Source organism: Apteryx rowi, unplaced genomic scaffold, assembly GCF_003343035.1.
Source record: "Apteryx rowi isolate R43461 unplaced genomic scaffold, aptRow1 scaffold_3, whole genome shotgun sequence".
NCBI lineage: Eukaryota > Metazoa > Chordata > Aves > Apterygiformes > Apterygidae > Apteryx > Apteryx rowi.
Genome location: NW_020449418.1, coordinates 238,870 through 256,579, shown reverse-complemented (window position 1 = coordinate 256,579; position 17,710 = coordinate 238,870). Strand labels below are relative to the sequence as shown.

General features: G+C 38.2%; 1 protein-coding gene across 1 annotated transcript in view; it reads right to left on the bottom strand.

Annotated features, from left to right (window-relative positions):
* Positions 1-17,710, bottom strand: part of GFRA1 (GDNF family receptor alpha 1) — a 147,641-nt gene that overhangs the window by 124,738 nt on the left and 5,193 nt on the right. The window contains exons 2-4 of the mRNA XM_026069828.1: positions 17,191-17,267; positions 15,796-16,098; positions 14,399-14,482 (exon numbers count right to left, since the gene is read on the bottom strand). Of these exons, the coding sequence (XP_025925613.1) occupies positions 14,399-14,482; positions 15,796-16,098; positions 17,191-17,230 (427 nt within the window). The 5' untranslated portion in view covers positions 17,231-17,267. The remainder of the gene's footprint in view (positions 1-14,398; positions 14,483-15,795; positions 16,099-17,190; positions 17,268-17,710) is intronic.

The window sequence follows — 17,710 nt, the reverse complement described above, 5'->3', positions numbered from 1 at the left end:
ATGTAACTTGGTTCTTTTTTGATTGTCTTATTAAATAAAGGCGGCCAGATTGTCTATCTGAAGTATGATTCATTTTATTAACTTTAATAAAATAAATGGGCTCTGAAAGCCAGATGTGACATAGGGACTTTGTAGTCGTTTCCTGCTAACACCTTTGAACTCATTTCACTGTGATGCACCAGGTGAGGATAGAAGAATTAGTACAACGAAATAAACCCTGATACAGCTAGCAATCCAACTGAGACAAACACTGCTTTGAGAATATTTGGCCTACCCCTATTATAGGTATCTTTAAAAACATGCTGACCTAACATCCTATGGTATAAGGATACCACACTGTATTACAGATGGGGAGATTTAGGTCTTCACAAATTGAAAACTGCTGTTCAGATGCATAAACAGGTATGTACTTACACACATATACCTCGTCTGTATGGGCCTTTCCAAAAAGCACTATGAAATAAACGGTGACCCTGCTGATACCAACTGTAAAGGTTTTGAAAACTCCTAACAGTTAGAAAAATATAGTCTCACAGAATGACCAAAGTAAACTACAGTCAGGATATTGGGATAACCACACCTGTTCGAATGGAAAAGCGCGATTTGGGGGGAAAGATCTGGAAGTTTATAAAAATAAGCCTCCTAACCTTCCTTCTAGTAAGCTCTTGTTGAAGGATTTATAAGAAGAAACTTTTCAGTCAGATGGGCCCAGAAATGGAGATGTCTTTGTACCTTAACTTTGACTTCTTTAATATATGTATTAGTCAGATTTTAAATACATCAGCAAAGGTGATCTTAGACACTGGTACAACATTAAGTCATATCATATACTGGAAAAGGAGTGTTTGACTGTAATTTCAAGTCTGTGTCAGATGGGAATTGTACAAAAGAGGAAAAGCTAAAGTCATAAGTTTCCTGACCTCCAAGTGCTTCTGTTTGCCAAATATACATTAGCTTAGCTTTTATATTTAATATGAAAAAAGCTTGAGTCCTGCCAGCACTTATTCACTGAGATCTTAAAATGACAAAGGATAACACTAACAAAAAAATGAACTCAGCCTTATCTTCTACAAAACTGTGCGACTTCTAGAAAGCTATGCTAACATTTGGGTGTTATAATACGAAACAGATAAACACTCCATTTGCCACATAAAACTAACATGATCCTCTATGACAAATATGTTAGTTCCACCTCTTCCACCATGAGCACACCCTCCACCCTCAAGCAGTTAAAGCAAATTAGAGGTACTCCATACTGTACAGAACAAAAGTGAACAGCAGGAGTCCCCCAGTGGTAAAAGTATCTCAAAGAAGCTTTCTCCTATGCCGAAATATTTTTTTGGCAGTTGGCCAAAACCTGGTCTTTTAAATAGCTGTAAGGTGATTTACAGAAGTGAGTATTTTATTACTTTTGCCACTCTCTAAAAACAAATAGTTCAAATTAATACATTTACTGCACCCAAATATTATGCATTTGAGAAATTAAGACCTTTAAAAAACCCTTCTAGCTTTCCTGTTCTAATTTCTAATAAAACATGCCTAATACACATACTAATTTCTAGAGTTTTACAAAAACACTTTTCTGTTATTGTATTGTCACACAACAGAAAGTTACTACCCAGAACTGGCTCACTGATCTCAACTAAGATCTGGGGAAAAAGATGATTTGTAAAGTATCACTCTGAAATACCAAGGTTTTCTGAATTTAAACATATTTCATATAATATAAATCCTTTTAAAATGCTGAAAACCCTGAGGAAGGATAAAGTAATAAACCTTAATTCTCCCTGATATGCTCCTTGAGTCTCTGATCTTGTTCAACATGTAGCATGCACTCTGAGGAACACTATGAATTGTCACCCTCATCTATCAGTGACACCCTAAACCACAGAAGTACAACCTGCTATGTAGATACAGGAGCTATCTGTTACAAGCAGCTCTTTACATGTCTCCCATTCTGATAGCTGTAATGGGTAGTAGCTCCTTTTCACCACAGTCCAGGTCCATAATCATTTATTATATTTCTCATTCTTGCTAAAGACAGAAACTAGTCACTTTAAGTATTCTACAAGCTTGAATATTGATTCTTACAAAGCAATCCTGCGTCCTTCAATTAGCACATATTACTGCTCAAGGGGAGCTAACTATTTGCTCTATTTTATTCCTTTCTGAGCAACATAATTCATTCTGTAACTTGTAAATTACATTTCTGTCCACAGTCTAGACCAGATACTGCATACTGCCCGCATTACAGAAACCTGTGATTGTTTTCTGAAGATCCTACTGAGAACAGCTTTAGAGAAAAGACTGTCAGTTATGAAATCAACTTCTTTTGCCTCAAGTTACTGTCCTAGGTATAGCCACTTATTGATTACCTTTTAGATATGATTTTGCTTTTATTATGTTCTGTGTAGGATTAAATACATATTTAAATTGCCAAATTCATTTAAATAATAAGGAAAAGCAGTATATACAGTTGCAATGCTACAAATACAATTTTGAAAGGCAAACTAGAGTAATATTTCTTGTTTTCTTAGGTTTGCAAAGTATTGGTATGGATAAGATTTTTACAAGGACATTTTCTCCCTAAAGCAGGACCAAAAGGAAGGTGAATAAGTCTCTTCTTAATAATATGAGGAATTATAAGTTTACTTCCAGTTAGCATAAATGAAAGCTAGTATCAGACTGCATAATTATTGCACAGCAATGCAGTACAGCACTAAATATGACAACTTCACAAGTGCAACTATTCTTTGTCTTGTTAAGTGAATAATTTTAAGTGGATAATTAAGAAGACTGCAGAGTGGCTGCATAGAGTGCATATCACAGTCATCTGTTTTCAGGAATATCCCTGTAAAGGATGCCCAGACACTGACACATTTTGGAATAAATAAATAAATAAATAAAACCCACCCATCACAATTATCCACCGTTTATGGCTGTGGTTGTGCCATTAATGATGTCTTTAATATATGGACAACTTCACCTTTTAGTCGCTTGTTCAAATACAGTCCAAGAGGGTAATCACCAAAAGTATTTATACAGCTGTACAGTGAACTACACGGAACAAGTCAGGGAGCACACGTGAAGGGATAGATATCCGAGCTACAGAAATCATCATTATAATTGTCACCTTTGTTGGCAGCTTCTGCAAGGAGGTCAAGGATTGAGTGGGGAATGAAAAATGAACTACCCTCTCGTTTCTAGGAGTACTAGAGCCCTGCAGTATAGGTTGCTTTACTGAGCTTGTGCCAGACATGTTGTGGGAATGAAAGCTTAATACCATTTTAAGGACAGCTAAGGCATTTTTCTTTAGTACCATCTTTCTTAAAATAGGTAAATTCTAAATTTACTCTCATCTGTACTTTTTAATCTTCCCATGGGTCTTGGGGAAAGGCCAAGGGCATGGTGAGGTAAAAAGATATGTTCAGCTGTACACAGAAACGTACTAAAAAGCTAACTGGAGCTCCAAGTCAAATTTAAATAAATTTCTGTTTCCTTAATTTAAAAGTATTGTAGGCCTTTCTGCCTAAACATTACTGCAGTTAAGAGTTAAAATACTCACTTTTCACCCAACCCAGGAGAGAGCTGTCTAGACATTTTTAAACTGTGCAAAAATTAAAAAAAAACAAATGCACCCTGTGTCCAACAATTCTAACACCAATTCATAGACAAAATTAAATACACTTTAACACACCACACTTCTTTGCAATTCTCCTTTAATTTTCTACTGTGAAGGTGGGACATTTGGCAACAGGAATAGACATCTCACACATCATCAGCCTTGGGGAATGTTTGCTTAGAAACACACACTATTTGACCTCTGGAAGGATCAAAGAAGTTGACTTCATCAGGTCATAAGTGTTATTGGAACACTGCAAGTTTTAGTGTCTCCATTTCACTATTTAGAAACTAAAATTAACTAAATAGACTATCAGAGAAAGAAGTGACACATTTTCTCAGTCTATATGGATTTATTACAAAAGGCAGGACTTTTCATATGGGAATACTGTAGGTAGTCCTTATCTACACAATCCTTTAAAGAAATCTGACAAGCAGATTTATCAATTTATAATAGAACTTCATATAATGCTGGCACCTTGCTCTCTTCAATCATGTCTTGTTTCATGATTGTGCATGTGTAGAAGACTTCTTTGTCTGGGTCCTAATGGATAACATGATGTACATTCCCATGGCCATAAAAATGAACAACAATAAAAATGATAATTTACTGTGTTGTCAGGTGCTGATCCTGTGGGTGGGAAGGAAGACAAGTAAAGCTACAGGGACTGGGTTTTGCTACAGTATTGTATTTAAGTATTCTGTAGCTGAGATTTAATTGCACTTAATCTGCTCAATAAAATTATCTTCACTGTTATTAGTAGCCTAGATTTGTGTTATTACATAATACGAACCTATTTTTTAAACAGACATTTTAATCTGCTACTTAAATGTTCATTAATGCAAAGCCTCTGCTGTGCAGAATAGATTCCACTCTATTTGCAAGTGGAATTTGGACATGAATTCTTTGAAATTACTATCAAAAGCTGGTATTGCCTTTCTTGGTTTTTTTTTAATTTATGGCCTTTCCCCCCCCTGAAAAAAAAATCAGTAAAATTTAAACAGTAATCCTAAAAATATTCTATCTAGGAAAGAAGATGACTCTAAATAAACTGCAATGTCATTTGCAAATATGATGTGGTAGTATGCAAATAACTAAAATGCAACATATCTGTTAATACACAACAGCTTTTGGACAGATCCTTTATTTCTTGTTTAATTTCTAAATCTGAATAAAGAATCTTCACATTAACTAACCTAAACGGAAGAATTATTTCCCATTTTGAGAATCCCGAGATACTCAGTTATCTGCCAGCCATGAACTGTACTCAATTATCTGTATTTTTCAAGCCTGCTGCATGTTTATTTTTATCACATCCACAATACATTACATGTTCTGTTAGACTAGAATAAGATGAGATATGTCATAGTCTAGCATTTAGTGATATGATAGAAATATTTGTTTTTTTAATCCTAATTTTTCCAAGAAAACGTAGGTAAGTTTAATATTAGTCTCACCTCCAAACCCCTACAGCTCTCAACAAGTTTTTAATCTATATGACATAGGCAAATTTGACAGAAGAATGAATATGAAGTTCTTGCAGATTTCATGAAAAACTGCAGTTTTGCATAACTGAGTGAGACCCAAATGAATGTGCCTACTGAAGAAAAGGCAGGTATCACTCTGGCACTGAGCCATTCCAGGAGGGAGCAGGCGCCAGGCAGCCAGCACACGCATATACGGTCACCAGCACATGTGCAACCCTGAACCAGTCACAGCATGTGCTGCCCCGAACAGGTAAGTGATATGGGACAGAATTTAGGGAAAGCAAAGGGAGAAGTATCTATGGAGAGAACATGGTACAGAGAAAGGAAAAAGGAGCTCTGTCTGTGCCAAGAGCAGGGGGGCATCCAGGAGATGGAGGACTCAAATTAATAGGAAACCTGGATATATTAGCTCCATTATTCAGGAGCAATTTCTTTTATTAAATCACATTTCAAACTCTTTATATAGAGAGTGAGAGAATCACTTGGCGAATGATGGAAAAAGTGGAGAGTTTAAGAAAAGCTTTGAAGGAAGAGAGGACGCATTGCACCACCCAAGGTACCAGATGATGGAGGATGGAGGCATTAGGGGGACAGAGAAAGAGAGAAAGTAGGGAGGAGGGAGAAGGGAAGAGGAGGACTACAGGGCAAAGAAATCAGACAGGAGAGCAAAGAGAAGCCTATCATCAGAAGGAAAGGGAAGAACTACAGTCAGATTTCTGAAGAGTGGCTGAGGTGGCAAGTAGAACTGCTCTATGCTGAAGCAACAGAAAAGGAAATGGGAAGCCTTACAGAAAGGAAGGAGATTTGGTGGAGGCATCTGGTTCAGATGGAGCAGAAAACTCCGGAATGTCTGAGGGAGTACTAATATGCATAAAAGACATGACAATATATAGGAAAGGTATGCAAAGGCAGGAATGAGTTTTGGTTAGTTGCTCCAGGAAGTGACAGTGGTTAGCAATAGCCTGACTGTCAGGGGTAAATGTCAACAGTGGCCTGGAGGCTGTGGGACTGGAGAATGGGGAGAAACATGATACTGTCTCCTGTGGAGGAGGAAAAGGGAAACAGTGACTTTCAGTTTTGCTCAACTGAGTTTTAGTACTGAATTTAGGGTTCAGAATTTAAAAGGGAGAGTGTGGAAGCATGAATACTTTTGAACCTTATCAGCTGCACGACAAAACTTTAATGAGAAGATGCATTTTATGGACACCAGACAGTGATAAAAATCATATAACCAGTGAATGCAGAAATTCATCTTTATTTATGGGTTTCTATTCAAATTGTTTGATATCTTCAACTCTCTTTACAACCCATCATTTCTGCAAATTTCCAGGCAGGAAGAGCTATCTCTATGCCATTACTTTGTGTCATGCATCTCTCATGTTAAATTTTAGGTTGAGTGCAGACTGTACAGGACTATAACCTGGCATATATAGAAATTCTTTTCAATGCATGATAATAACTAAAGAACTACTCAGAAAATAACTTAATTGTGTTAATGTTCTAACTATACCGACTGCATTGCTGCTGCATTAGTTTCATCCACAGAAAATACAATGTCAAAGTAAGACCAAAATACTAATATAAAATGAATTACAGAATTAGTTTCATAAACAAAAATGATTACTTATATTTCTAAAATCAGAGCTGTAAACACATTCCTTCCTAAGGTTAAAATAAAGTAATATACAGGTTAAAATAAGAAATACTGGATCCTTGCCACAAATAAGTTCTGCCCTATGATTCAGAAATTCTTATTTCTTTTCATCAAACACAGGCACTTTACTCTTAGCATTTTTAGCATATTGTCAACTCCTGACAGATAACACAGGCTCTTCCAACACCATCAAAGTTATCCTTGAGTGTCAAACATAAGCAGGGTTATAAAGTTTTAAAATATTTTAAAACGTAAACAGTGAGAGTGAAATCACTTGCCATAAATTGCACCTTGCTGTGCCATCAGGAGACAGAGAGCTGCAGGATGCTGCTCTTTTTGGCACTGTTCTCTTTGCATTTCACCAGGGGATACAACTTATGGACAAGGCACTTCAGGAGCCCTCTGAAGAAGACTGCCACAGCAATATGCCTAACAAGTGCAGGTTTCGCTTCTACACCACGCCTCACATCACCTTTATCACTGGAGTATTCCCAACAGGACGCTCACATTGCAACTAAACTATGTCACAGGAAGCATACGCTTTTTCTCTCACTCTTGTCATGTCTTCAGCCAGCCTGCTCATGGGGCTGCAGTGTCCACCGGCTTACCCCTGCAACACAGCAGAGCGTGTAGATACAAAAAGCTGAACTTCTTGGTGAGCTGTATGTTCCTAAGGTCCCCCTGCAGTCCATGATTGTTTCTGCTAGTGAAGTCCTTGAAATAGCTGTATTACGCAAATTTTGTAACCAGATTGTACTTCCCTCCTCACAGTGACTAGCAAGTATCCAAACTCTCCAAGTAATTCCACTGATATCACTAGGAATGCCTGCATGCTTTTGGTCCTACTTGATATGAACAAGCATGGCACTTATGGAAACCATAAAGGAGGCCTGTAATGATAAACAAAAGGATATACAATTTGCTACTCAAAAGAGCATACAAATTTATCCATTCAACACATGGTGCACCACACTACAGCTGAGCCTTTCCTGGGTATGTACTTATTAAAGGGATGGCAATTCCCCTCTCCTGAAAAGATGCTTCTCTAGACAAAAAGATGATTTGATTTGATTTGTATACTATATAGTGAATGCAAAATGCCTGGCCATGTTTATTCAACTAGTCATGCCCCAATACTTTTCTTTGAGGCTGCAAGAAAACACTGCTCTCCTCTGAGTTTCCTTTGAGACTCTTAAGTATTCTAACTGCTCCCAGCATTTTAAGGAGACGCTGAATTTTCATGCATAAATGCTCTGTGTTATATCAGCAGATATTCCTTCCTTCCATAAAATGGATTTCATCTTATCTCTCATGTTGAAACGGGTTGGCAAGCCGTGCCTAGATAGACTACTGGGACAAGCAGAAACTCTACCTTCACCCAAAGCTGTGCATTGAGACTTGAGGAACAGAGACCTTTTCTTCTGTCTTACAGATCTTCAAGCAAAGTAATTAGCAAAAAGTTCCAGTAATCTCACCAAGAAATATGGAACAAGTTTAAGTTATTTTCATATTCCTAGCTGGTGTTTAAAGGCCTTTCATGTTCCTCCTGAAATTAAAGTGAATATGCACTGCTTTTATAAACTGGTCAATCAGTTACTTCAGCAAGGTGCTTATTTCCCCTCATAATCAGATCAAGCTTCCAGAAATGCAGAAAACAGGAAATTCAGAGACCTCCAGCAAGCCAACAGTCACCAAAGTGATTGCTTTTGTGTGAAGTCCAATCTGATTATGTAAAAGCAGAAGTGGAAATCAGCAACTAGTATCTATGCACCCTTGATAACTTGTTATCTGACGGGCAGCTAGCCTAGTTGTCGCTGCAAAGAAAATATGCAGGAAGAAATGTCACAGAGCACAAGCATTGTACACACTCATACTATTTTGTCAAACTATTTTCATTTTGTTAAATGCATCTAAACTAGACGCCTGCTTCTTTTCTTGCCATAGGCAAAGGGTCCCAAATTTTCACTGGAGACAAAAGACAAAAGAGTTAGTTTAGATTTATCATTGTAAAAACTGTAACAGATTGGTCCAGGAACGATTACTCTGATTAATACACATATTATCTTACAAAGGAAAATATACCTGTGCATGTGACAATCTAGTGTGGGCAAAATAACAATTTGTTTTTACTCTTCTGATACCAAAAGGCTCAAGCACATATCTGAAAAATCAGAACTAAGCCAAAAAAAATTACAACAGGAAACAGAATACACCCTAATCAAATAAAAAAAAAAATGTTGATGTGTTATGCTTACTTCAGTGGGAACAGAATCAGATTGCAAGACTCCTATTAACTTAATAGCATCTGGTTTATTGTTTATGAAATAGGGTGAATGTGCAAGGTAACTAAAACGAAATGTCTCTTTTTCTGAAATTTAAAAAAATGCAACAATATGAAAAATAGGAGCTAAAAGGAGCATTTTAAATTGCTAAGAGAAATCAACATTTTAATAATATTTCATAAATTAATTTGCCTTTGTAGAAATGTGGCATATCAAATATTCTTACAAAATGTCTGAAAAAGGCATAATGTTAAATTAGAAAAGTATGTAGTATTTGGAATATATACATATACTTCGGAATAGACCTAGGATTAGAGGCCTCAAGCTGTAGGAATAGGGGATGTCATTCAGTATTAATTCATGGGAGAAGCCACTAATTCACATACCACAAACCCCAAGAGGAAAAAGCAGTGATCTGTTGGCTAGGGCAGAGATGCTAACTTATCTTTTTGATTAAAAAAAAAAAAAGAAAGAAAAAAAGGCTCCATATGGATTCAATTAAGAAAAATAAAAAAAGTAATTCACCACGTGGGGAAAAAGGAGCAAATGATCATTAAAGATTCAAATACCTGCCACCCTGACCTCAATTCTTACATCAGTACAAGAATTGCACAAATGAATTGGGGAACCATATTCATTTCTTGATTAAAAGAATTTCAGGGTAATGAAAGTTTGGGTAAAAACAAATTCACTATGAGATCGTTTTCTAGTTCTCCATCTCCTACTTAACAGGACTAGTAGAAAGAGCAGGGATGAGCATGAGGCCTTAAGCACAAAAACAAGCAATCTCCATTTCTCTGGATTCTGGGAATTCATTATGAAAAGCCCAGCCTTCCTTCCTTGCCTCTGCTGCTAGCACCTCTTCCAAAGGAAACACTTCCAGTCCATTCCCTGTGAGGTCTCCAGTCCATCTCTGGGAAGGATAAATAAGGGGGAGGATCCCGAATAGCTGCCAATACTCAGAGCAGGCTTTATGCTGGAGAAGGAGAAATTCTCCCAACACAAAATTCTGCCAAAGCTGGAGAAATGTTTGAGTACTGGAGTTCATTCTTTCTCAGTACCAATTTTCTTAATTGTGCAACCCAACAATACGGGATGCCCACAAGATTTCTAATAGCTCAGTGGCAGAAGGGGGAAAACTACTGATTCACTCTTTCCTTCTGAACAATGTAGAGATCCTAGAAGGTGACCCAGACCAATCACTACAAAATCCTTAAATACCAAAAACAGTGTGTATGAGACTGCCAAATTTAAGTGTCACCAACACACACACCCTTCTGAGAATTCCAGCACTGTTATCTTTTTTATAATCTTAATTTTTAAAATACAATAGAAGACCATCTTACTGACCATAATTATTTGTATTTGTACTTGTAGCTCATTCGGTATGCGAAGCAAACACACTAACTTCATATGCAGTGCTATTTACATTGTTCCAGCATGGAATTATGCACTCCAGTAGAACTCCTACGTGCTGTCTACTAAACTCTTCTTTTTAATTAAGAAATTTACCCTTCTCTAAATACAAACTTCCAGATATCTGCAACTGAAGATTCCCAGGGTTTTTACAGAGTAAACAGCCTCTGACATGAAAGACAGAATAGGGGAAAACTCCCTTTGACATATAACTATACCAGCCAGTCTCTCTCTTATTTGTTGATGATACAACATTAACTTTGAAAAAAAAATTTACTACATTAAAAAGACATATTGATAAAATAATTAATTTCTAGCTGTCTTGCAATTTAACAATTAGAAACAAGATGTAACTAGCAGCATGTAACCAATTCTCCACAGATTACCAGCAAATCCTTCATGTTTTAAGAAATTTCTGATTTAAAGTAGCATGCTATTCAAGATTATGTCCAAATATAATAGACACAAAAGTAAAAAAAAAAAAAAGAAAAAAAAGAACAATGGTATAATTATCTTGTGATTAACTAGTCAACTTAAAAACAAATCCATGGATGGATAGCATTAGGTCATCCTAAATAAGTAGATCTAAATAGTCTATACTTCTTTTTACTATTAATTTTTCTATTCACACCACTTCACAGATATGGCTTAAGGTATTTTAGTCTGCTTTAGTGGCTCTCCATTCTGTGTTGAAATGGATAAGATATCTCAGAAACATTTATTTTGTAAATATTTCTGCACACATGAAACTATAATTTTCAAACAAGATATTTTCTTATCTTGTATGGAAATGACTACTGCACTGTATCAGTTGATACCAAAACAATAGAATACCTTCCAGTTGCAAAGTGCAATGTCAAATACAATACAAATTTAAGAGGCAGACTGTTCCCCATGTAGTAAAAAGCTTTAGATAGCTTTAACAAGTGACAAACTAACTGAAGTATCTGAAGTATTTGGTGTGAAATTCACCTCTAAAATCCAGTCAAAAGATTTTGTGTTTACTGTAGTTGTGATGGAAGTTAAAGGCATTAAAGTGTTTTCACCTCTCAAAAGTAGGTAAGGTTTAAGCAGGAATGGCTGTTTTCGCAAAATCTTTACATCAGCATATCTAGCTCAAATCTGCTGCTATCAGAAACACACCGGCAGGTCTTCAGTAATTTCAAGAGCTATCTCCTAGCACGAAATTCAAAACCTGGAGGCAGAAGCTCCACATCAGACACAATACTTCTAAAGAAAAATCAGACATACATATGTCCCCCCCACATGAAAAAAAGACATCCTATCCTTCAACTAGGAAAGGCTCACAGTCCTGGATTTGGCAAGGGGAGGTATCCAAAAACTAACTTTAAAGAAGGAGCTGAATTATGGGCTTAAAGTGTAGATGGAAAGGAAGGAAGACTAGGCCTTGAATACACAGGATACATTATCACAAGTAAATCAAACACGGAACTCACATTCCCATTTTAGCTGTCACTTTTTTTCATCGCACTTTCCCTGCAAATTTAATAGAGATTGAAATGCAAATACTGACAAGCTCAGCAACAGGTTTAGCAATGTATTCCTGAGTTTTGTTTTAAGTCAATATATTATTGATATTTGAGCAAGTAATGAGAAAGTGGTATGATATTTCATTAAAGGATGCAACTTTCAACATCTTTCAGTAAAGAACTAGACCAACATTAACTGCTTTTAAAAACTGTCCTCCATTTCTTAGACTTATGTATGCTACACGTAGCATACAGACCAGTTATCTTAGCCAAACTCTTTTTCCTCTCCATGTACCATAAAAGAAAATTACTGTGATTTTTTATACTGTTTCAAAATAAATACAAAATATAGCAGAAAGATTAGGCTTGATATATACTAAGTCATACAGTACCATAGAATATCCTTTATGAGATGCAAGGGTTAATCTCTGCTTTTAATTACACTCAAGTAACTTTAATGAGTGAATACTGTAGCAACATTTATAAACAGCAATGACCGTATTAGCAGAAGAGCAGTTATGAAACCCCTGCCAACACTGCTTGTACAATTTTTTTTTTTTCAGATCAAGATATAAAAATCTTGTAAAGTTCCACTGTTTGGGGTACTTGCAGATCCTTGCAAAAAACTAAGTCTAGGCAGCTTTAAAGAATGTAACACACAGTAGTAACCATGACGATAACAGGAAAAATGCCTTTGCTAATGACTTTTTCTTTTAAATAATACTACTTCCAAATACTGGTCATTTTCCTCTATATTACAACTTCAGTTTATTGCTGTCTGTGAGTCTAAACCTGCAATCCCTGTAAACCTAAAGCTTCCATCAAAGTGAACAGTAATTTGGGGTGCACTAGTAACACAGAATCAGTCCTAACCTATACACCAGTATCCTAAGTGGTAGGAATGACTGCACTTGTTGAACAGTATGTATTATTTAATTGTTGCACAGAACAGGTGGAAAAAAATATTGCATTTTAAGATAACCACTTTGCCAGTAAATGAGGAATCTAGGAAAAAAATAACAGAAAGGTAGAGCATACATAAGGTATTTCCATGACCACAGCACTGTTAAGGTAGCTTAGAATTTGGTCCTGGAAAGACTGACTGTAAACTTTAAGAAAACACCATGGAACTCTTCTGCATTCTTTTTGCTTGGTTTTGTATAGAGTTGGGTTGTAAGGGTTTTTTAAGTAATAAAATAAAATACAACATTTCTTCAGAAATCAATCTTTTTTCTCCACTGTTCCCAACAGACTTGCTCACCAATCTAAGATAATGCGTTCAAAAGATGTATGTGATTTGGATCTGAAGTCACATTTTGAAAAGTGACTATGGGGCTGATTTTCAAAGGCATTAAGATACCTAAAGTTGCATTAAGCACTTAGAATTTTTTAAACTGTCTGGGCATCTAACACCTATTTAAATCACTTAGTCCTTTCTGAAAATCCCAGTGGACAGTTATCTACATTTTATGTGTCTGTATATCTCTGAAAATCTGGCCCATTAAATACTTAACAACCTGACTTTTAGTGAGACTTAGGGTCCTAAAAAGCATAAGTACTTCTGAAAATTGGTCAAGCCACTCTCTCTGGTCTTTCCTTCTTATTTCTGTTAAAGAGCAATCTAGTAATGCTCATTTTTAGCAAGTCAGTTAACCAAAGGTTCAAGATGGTCAGACTTGCACTGTGTATGTTCAATCTTTTATGTAAATACGTAATAAAGGTCCTGAGTACAGACTGCATCCTCACAAGACTTTCTGAAACTATAAAAAATATGAATTCCAATCTGTAATGCCTGTCAGTGCCCAAAATTCATTGTTTCAATAAATATCATCCAAAATGAGTTTAGTTTAGTTCTCCCAAAAAACAAACAGCATATTCTAATTACCAAGCAAGTTCTGAAAGACATCCACACAACAAGAAAAAAATTCCAGAGAAAAATGAGAAAGAGAAGGAACTGGTGAATAGGCTCTTTAAGCAGCCAGCAGTTCCAGAAAAGACAAGCCTTAATGCTGAAATTTCTTTTCAAAATATGAAACTATAAGACATTCCCTTATGCAAACATTCGAAAGATTATCTTCTGATCTCTTTTAATGTCAATGGGAGGTAACTTGCACTGACCATATTCCCAAAAAGGAACTGATTTGTAAATTAGAAACACAGGGAATCAGATTGCCACCTACAGGAAAATTTAGCGTTTATTGTCAAGAATGACTGAAAAAGAACACAAATTGCCATCCTGCCAAGCCTTCTTTCAGTTTTAGTTATTATTTCAAAACCAATTAGTATTTTCTTTTTATGCAACTATATCATGAACCAAATCCAGAAAGCCATTAACTTTTCCTTTTATTTAAAACAGTATTGCTCCATGAGCTAAGAATGCTGATAGCTCAGCTATAAAGCAGCAGATTGTAATCATGCTTCAGTTAAAGAACTTTAGATCTGCTTACCTGATACAATTGGCGCTAGCCTGAATATGTCTGACAGTCTGCTGTTAACTGGTTCATAGGGGGAATCTTCAAGCAAATCATTTCCTAAAGACAACAAAGATTTGGATTCTTTTTATACAGGAATTCAGGACAAGATTTTGTTGTTTATATCTACTCTATAATGAAGTTACTCTGTAACAGTAAAGGTACTTCACTTTAATCTGCTGGGCTATTTCTCCTCAAAGCACAACTTATGAAAACACCTGAAAGCAGCGAGTTGTTTATCCTTGTCACTATTTTCTCTCCTTCCTCCATGGATAAGGTCATGATCTGCAGAGACAGTTTCCAACATCACAGGGACTGTTTCATCTTAACGTGCCAGCAGGAGAGAAGCGATAGCAGGGATGTTCCTGTTCACTCACACTCATATTAGAGCTCTTATTTGGAGAAGCAGCCCAGGTAACACCTGAAAACTGGCATCTTTGGAATAAAACATTCCTAACAAAATGCTGTTGGAAGGGAAATTAATTTATGATGCAGAAAATGTCCAAGCAGAGTAGTGTAATTTATTATGAAAGCTGGAACAAAGACATATATTAACTCATTAAAATGTTTCAACTGATGCCAGGATAAATGAACAGAAAGGGCTGGCTTCAGTGGAACAATATAGAACCAGAAGCAGCTACAGCAAAGAGTTAAAGGGGGGCCACATTGAAATGAAGGATTGCATGTTCAACTCCAGAGGTTCTTAAACAATGCAAAACATGGCCAGAATGATACACCTCACATAAGGACCTGACTGTTCTCAGTAGGCTATGAAAATTCAGCAATGACATCAATGAGAACAGAAGTCCCAAGCCAATCATCGCCATATCCCTTCTAACTCGCACTTCTGCGTACTCTGGGAAGCACCAACTTCTTTTTTCTGTCTCTGCATGCCCCAGGAATGTTGCTGGCAAATACAGGAAAAGAAAGAATAAACTTCTTAAAACAATCCTCCCCCTCTGTATTACATTTAACTTTTAGCAAAGAGCTAAGGAGCTAGTTTCAGCACCCTGTGATCTTGTTAGGCGAGTTCCAGTTAAGGAGTCAAAATGTTATTAGGAACATGTCTCCAAATGACTGCTTTTTGTAGCTTTTGCACTTGTTAATGCCCTCATCTTTGACTTTGGTTTGGAAAGGTCAGCTGGGTCCCCTGGAGGAAACCCGTATTGTGGATTTCCCCAAAACAGGAGATGCAGCAGCAGCTGTTCCCGAGTTGGATGAAAGGTCCTCAGTTTGCAGCTGAAGAGCACAATGTGAGTTATGAGGTCAGACCCTCCGTTTAGTCTCTGTGGCGGTAGCTAGCTGCGGATGTCATGGGCTGGGAAATCACATTGCATTAGGGGAGTGTAATGTTCCTGTGTTTTGCAACATACCCTGTAAGCTCTGGTACATGCTCCAGTAAATGCGCAGGCAGTTTTTCTCCTTCTTCATGCCTCTCTTGCAGCGGCAGTTGTACAGAGATTTCTGCTTCAGAGCTTCCATGGCGCTTTTGCATTCATCCTTTGCCTCCAGGCCTGTCGCCCGGCTGAAGTTGCTCTCTTTGCCGGCTACACACTGCCTCAGTGTCCTGTATTTAGTACTACAGCTCTGCTCCTTGAGACACTGATCACTGGCTTTCACACAGTCAAGGCGATCCCCTCCAGGCAACCCGCTCACTTCTGCGGACAGAAGTACATCTACAGAGAGAAGAAGACACAAACCAACAAACTCTCTTTGAGGGGTGAGGCTGATTTAACTAGGGCTCCAAGGCAGGCATCTGGGAAGCACAAGGCACCTCCTAACACAGCACATGCAGCCAGCCCGACAGGCAGCACCTTGCAAACCTCAGGGCTTCACGCTACACCTTAGGAAAAACACACAGGGTTTCCATGGTCTCAGTCAGATCCACTTTAGTGGAAGTCCACAGGAACAGTACATTTTAACCCCTCTGGTTGAATTAAGACAAAACGCAGAAAGGAAGGAAAACCCACAGGAGCTAATGTGCCCGACAAAATAAGCATTCATTGTTCCTTACATCCACTTTGGTGAAGCAAATAACCTTCCCATTCGGGTGTTTAACTGAGGGGTTAAATACTCGGCCTCACTTTCTGCAAGTGCTTTGCTGTAATTTCAATTACATCCACGAACAACCCGCTCAGAGAGATAAGTATCCTCACTGATTGTTATTAGGTTCTTTTACGTCAGCCACTTTTTAATAGCTGTACCCATTTTTGCTTATTCCACATACATCTTCACAGGTGGAATTTATGACCCCCTCCCCTCCATTCCTCTCCATGTATGATGCTTTTGCAGGAGAACAAAGCAAATCACAGTAACCCTCTCCTCTCCAACGTGTCCCCGTCACGCTCTCTCAGACACACACACATGGAAATGCAAACAAACATCTCCTGTGGAAAGGAAACCAGTTTCGGCTGCAAACCGCTTGCAAGCGGGCAGGTTGCCAGGTTCAGGTGAAGATGTAATCCTTCAACTGGCTCGTGTCAGCCTCCCTGAGCAGTCTTATTTTATTAAAATGAAAAGTTTCCCTCTAACTTGTGGGAACCCAATTTAACAAGAAGCTACGCAAGCAAGCACCTAACTCTATAATCTCCCAGAGCTTGAAATGCAGACTGGGCTAAATGATGTGCGGCAGAGCCGTAAAAACTACTGGAAACTTCACTGTTCTGCCCAAACAATAGACTGACAACCATCAGGCACCCGATCCCATAAACCCTATGTATTGCTTTATGAAGCGACGTACAGAGAGAAATCAGACGCCAGCAACTTACCCACTAAGGGCAAAACGAAGTACAAGATAGTGAGAAACATCTTGCTGTCTTCAGATGGTTTCCCCAAACGAGCAGATGTGCCACAACAAAGAGGATCAGCATGTAGATATTCCACAACCGCCGAGATCCAAAGACTCCAAGTTCAGATCCATTGAATTCCAGGAAAGCCCCCCTCTCTCCTCTTCACCGCTACCACCGCCAGCAGCTGGAGCCGAGATGCAAACGCTGAGCTTTTCCCCTTAGATTTCAGGTCCGAGCAACCTGAAAACACAAGCACGACTTCAGTGAGGGAGAGAGCGGCGCACGCACGGAGTATATGTGTGCGCGAGTGAGCAAGCGGGAGCGGGGCAGGAGCCGGTCGCCTCCTTGGGTGGGCAGCGCTTGTTCCCAGGGAGGGACCGGGAGCGCGCGGGGGGGGGACGAGAGCCGCGGCGCCCGCCCCCGGCCCGCCGCCCGGCTTCCCCCGCAGCCAGGGCGAGCGGCAGACAGCCCCTCGGCCAGCCGGAGCCCCCGCCGCGGC